We start from the raw sequence: 4,185 nt of genomic DNA, 5'->3' as shown, positions 1-4,185 counted from the left end.
TGTAATCTTAAAGTAATGCACAAAAATAGATGGTTTATAAGTAAACTGTTGCAAAATATTAGAATGCAAATCAATGAGAAATAGTTTAATATGCAAATATGCAGACCTACCATGGAGCTGCAAGCGACAAACACCAAATAAGTGTATCATGTTTCAATTAAAGTGCGTCCAAACTTGAATTGTAATCACTATGCAATTAAATCAAAAACATACACATTTGTCAAACCCTGTACTTTTAGATACTTAAACAACAGCTTAATGTAACATTTCTGAATTACGCATTTACTTGTATACACAACTTAATAATTTTCTCAAATCAATATCATTTTAGACGTTTTTTAGACCTTAAAATTAACGTTGAGCATTTGTCTCGGAATTTGACATCGATCCGTCCTAAACACCGCTCTGTATGGAGATTTTTCTCAAATTCATGATACGATTTGATTGAACTTGGTTTACAATAAGCAGGATTAGGTCACAAAACGTGCCTATCGAACAGTTGATTAAAAAACATTTCAGTTTCACTGAAATTCGTGTAGAGTTAAAACTTTGAATAAGGTATCAGTTAAAGCTATACACGCTACTGTAATTGTATAATTTGCGTCAATTTTGAATAACGTGGAAAATGTATGTGTTTGATTACCAATAAAAGTTACCTTTATGCTGTTAATTATAATGCTCAATTCGATCACGTAACAAATATATCAAATATTAAACAATAAAAAATATTTATTTTCCTGCCAGGAAAGTAATGCCTCCTCGTGAATATCAATCTATCACGTGATATCGACAGCTAAATTTAGCCTATCATACCAAAACTTGTGAAGGGTCAACATCTTCATAATTGTGATAGTTTCACAAAGGAAAGGATATTTTCAGTAAAGCATAAATTTGTCCGATATACGGGCACAAACAAAAGAAAAAATTACAAGCCTGTGAGTAGATATAAATACTGCCTTTAAAAAAATGACGTAGACCTGTGTTTTCCCCTATGTGCTATTTATAGATACTATAAGTGTTAATGCAGAAGTAAGGGTATCGTGTATGACAAACGTATTTTACTCATTATACATGTATGTATTTCAAATTAACAACTGTTCAGCATATTAAAAATCAAGTTGGATATTTAATTAGGCAAATAATAACGACTACCTAGTTCTCCGCGGACATGCGCAATGAGGTCGGTTTGCTCTTCCTTTATCAATATTCATGAAAAGGTATATTTTCCTGGCAGGAAAATAAACAATTAAAAATCTATATCTTTGTAACGAGATGGAATTCACCATTGTAATTTACAGATTAAGGATAACTTTTATAAATAAACAAACACATGCGTTTTCACTGTCATTCAAAATTGACGTAAATTATAGCGTGTATAGCTTGATGGCATCCCATGAATTGTAAATAGTTGACAATTCTTAGGTCGTTTCTATGAGATTACAATAATGAATTAATTATTAAACGGTTTTTTTTTTGGTTTTTCTTGGGGATTTTATTTTTCTGTTGCGCTGAATTTAGGCCAGAACGCACGAAATTGTCGATATGAAGTGTTTACTTTCAACGCTGGTCATCTTTGTTTGTTTTTTGAATTTTGTACATGCCTATGGGGGTAAGTTAAATTAAGGTCAATTTTGAATCTGGTCAAACATGGATTTAGATATACTTTAATTTTTATTTTCTTGTTTTTACAAAGTAAATTACTTGATCATAATTGTTTCAAAATGATTCCAACACTAAATTTTTAATTAAAAAAAATATATCGAACACCGAGGTAAATATTGAAGCATAATTACTGGGTTGCACCTTCCAGCTGCTTCCCCGGATCCAAATAACGGTTTTGATAAATGCGACTTTGGGCGTCATTTGACCATGAGATGTGTGGGTAGGACCTCGGACCCACAGCTTAGATGTCCCGCAGACTTCTTCTGTTACACCCCTTTGGATAGAGTAGGACCTTGTTGTCGCAGTATGTATTCTCTATTGCAAAATCATAGGAATAACATCAAAAATAAAATTTATTTTAAGCTTTAAAATTAATGATATTGCAAGGTTTGAGCTTTAAGAGGTCACGCTTAAGATACCTTAAGAAAATGTACACATTCGACGTTTTTACTGTAGTGAATTATAAGGATTAGCCAGATAAATTTCATATTCCGTCATCACATTTATTTAGCTTACGTCAAGAGAGTGAAGAAGTTGCTATTTATATGGAGTTTGTTAGTTTGACTGACATTTGCGGACTTTACAAGTTTCTTTATGATCTGTACTTTTTATCATTGGGGAGAAAATTTTTTACTGTTTATTCCTCTGATCAATTTCATGTGTAAATAAAGTAACAAATATTGAATTAATAATTGATTATTACTCTTATTTAGGTAGAATACAAATTTCACTATCGCTTTTATTTGCAAATTAAAGGAGACAACCCATGCAGCACGGGAGTTCCCTACAAAGTGAACGACGACGCAGTGACGTGTAGTCAGAGAAAAAGATGTCCTTCCGGTCACGTGTGTACCACTGGCAAGGACTATGCCGTGTGTTGTCCCAGTAAGTACATGTCGCAAAGACGAAACTAGCTTGAGAAACATTGAAATTATATTACTATTTAAAAAATCATTTAATCTTATTTACTTTGTAGAGTTCTGCTATGTGTCAAAAATATATATTCAACATATTAAAACTGAAAATTTGTAATAAAACAGAAAATATCAGAAATTGGAAAATTCTGTCTGCTCTATTTTTTGTAAACCACATTTTCGTCTCTTTAAATTGAATATTCATAACAGTTTACTTTATTACGTAACGTATGATTTTTTTGGGAGGGGAGAAGGGGGCAATTAATGCCCACATTCGTTTATGTGCTATTTTTGTTTTTTGACAGTTCATCGACTTTGTCCTAGGCCTTTTAATTGTCCGAAAATTTCTCCATACTGCGCAGTACCTGACACTTTTCTTTACAAGGGCGGATTGACATGTCCCAAGTGTGACAAGGACATTTGCAAAAGTTCCAAAACAAATTAAAAAGAATAAAATGTACGATATGCATTAAAATAAAAAAAAATACGTATGTATGTCTTAATTATCATATTTGTGTAAACAAAATATTAATTTGATTACCTTTTTCATTCATTGTACTCTTGGCTAAAATTATGTTTAACATTTAATCTAGATGTTAAATTGGGTATGACCTTATATTTTAATACATTTCAAGTTTGAACGAAAACTCTACTAAAAATAAAAAAAAGATCATAAAATCAGTAAACTTATGTCAGTGAAAACCAAAGTAAAGATAAAGGAGAATGTAAATTACAAAACAAGTAGTCTATTCTGCATTCAATATGTCTTCAAAATATTAAAAATTATTCATAATAAAAATAAGTATTTTGTTTCTGTAGACTTTTCGAAATTAATATTGCTTATCAAATATGACACAATTTTCCAAAAGTTATGTAAACTATCAATAACTTATATTCAATTTGTCCATGACCTTCAACAAACCGCTGTTGACAATATTTTCTTACATTGTTTAACAAATTAAGGTGGAATAACACACCTTGGAAAAGTCACTCAAATTAACAGCAAGTTATTTGATTATGAAAAATGTAATGATAAATAAACTGTACAAATGTCAAATAAGCGACACTTTATCCACTCGGCTATATAGTAAGGTACATAGGTGTCGACAAAATCCTTTTAATACTATGCAATGTCGTTTCGATCAGAGGTCAGCCATTTTATGATGTGTTATTCCACCTTAAGAATCCTATTTCCATCACTGATAAAATGATAATGGGCTTAGATGCAGATTCAAATAAATATATTAGAGATCATGATACACGTGTATTTTAAAACATGATTTATTATTTTAAAAAATTTTTGATTCTCTAAAATAAAAAAAACATCGTTTTCATCTTAAAACGCACTTCGAATCTTTTAAAATATGGGTAGCGTGGTCTTTCTTTCTTCTTTAAAAATTGTTTTCTTTTTTCTGAATATGCATGATATTCGTATTTTTCCAGCTTTTTGGATGTTTCTAAGGGCCATTGTTTAATACGCATGCATGCATAATATAACTATCATTCTTTCGTGATTTAAGGTGATAGCTGTTACAATAGTGTAGGTATCGGAATTCATACACCAATCCACCTCCAAATCTGATTGACTTTCTACTCAAAGTACAAACTT

The 4,185-nt window shown here is 30.8% G+C and overlaps 1 protein-coding gene across 1 annotated transcript; it reads left to right on the top strand.

Annotated features, from left to right (window-relative positions):
* Positions 1 to 1,482: 1,482 nt before the first annotated feature.
* LOC128163713 (uncharacterized) lies at positions 1,483 to 3,867 on the top strand. Its single transcript, XM_052827360.1, has 4 exons — positions 1,483 to 1,609; positions 1,811 to 1,966; positions 2,419 to 2,547; positions 2,882 to 3,867. Exons 1-4 carry the CDS (start codon positions 1,543 to 1,545, stop codon positions 3,019 to 3,021), a joined length of 492 nt encoding a protein of 163 aa, XP_052683320.1. The 5' UTR covers positions 1,483 to 1,542; the 3' UTR covers positions 3,022 to 3,867.
* Positions 3,868 to 4,185: the final 318 nt, after the last annotated feature.

This window comes from Crassostrea angulata, chromosome 1 (genome assembly GCF_025612915.1).
Source record: "Crassostrea angulata isolate pt1a10 chromosome 1, ASM2561291v2, whole genome shotgun sequence".
NCBI lineage: Eukaryota > Metazoa > Mollusca > Bivalvia > Ostreida > Ostreidae > Magallana > Magallana angulata.
Note: the sequence above shows the minus strand (reverse complement) of the source record. Positions and strands in the feature narration are given on the sequence as shown.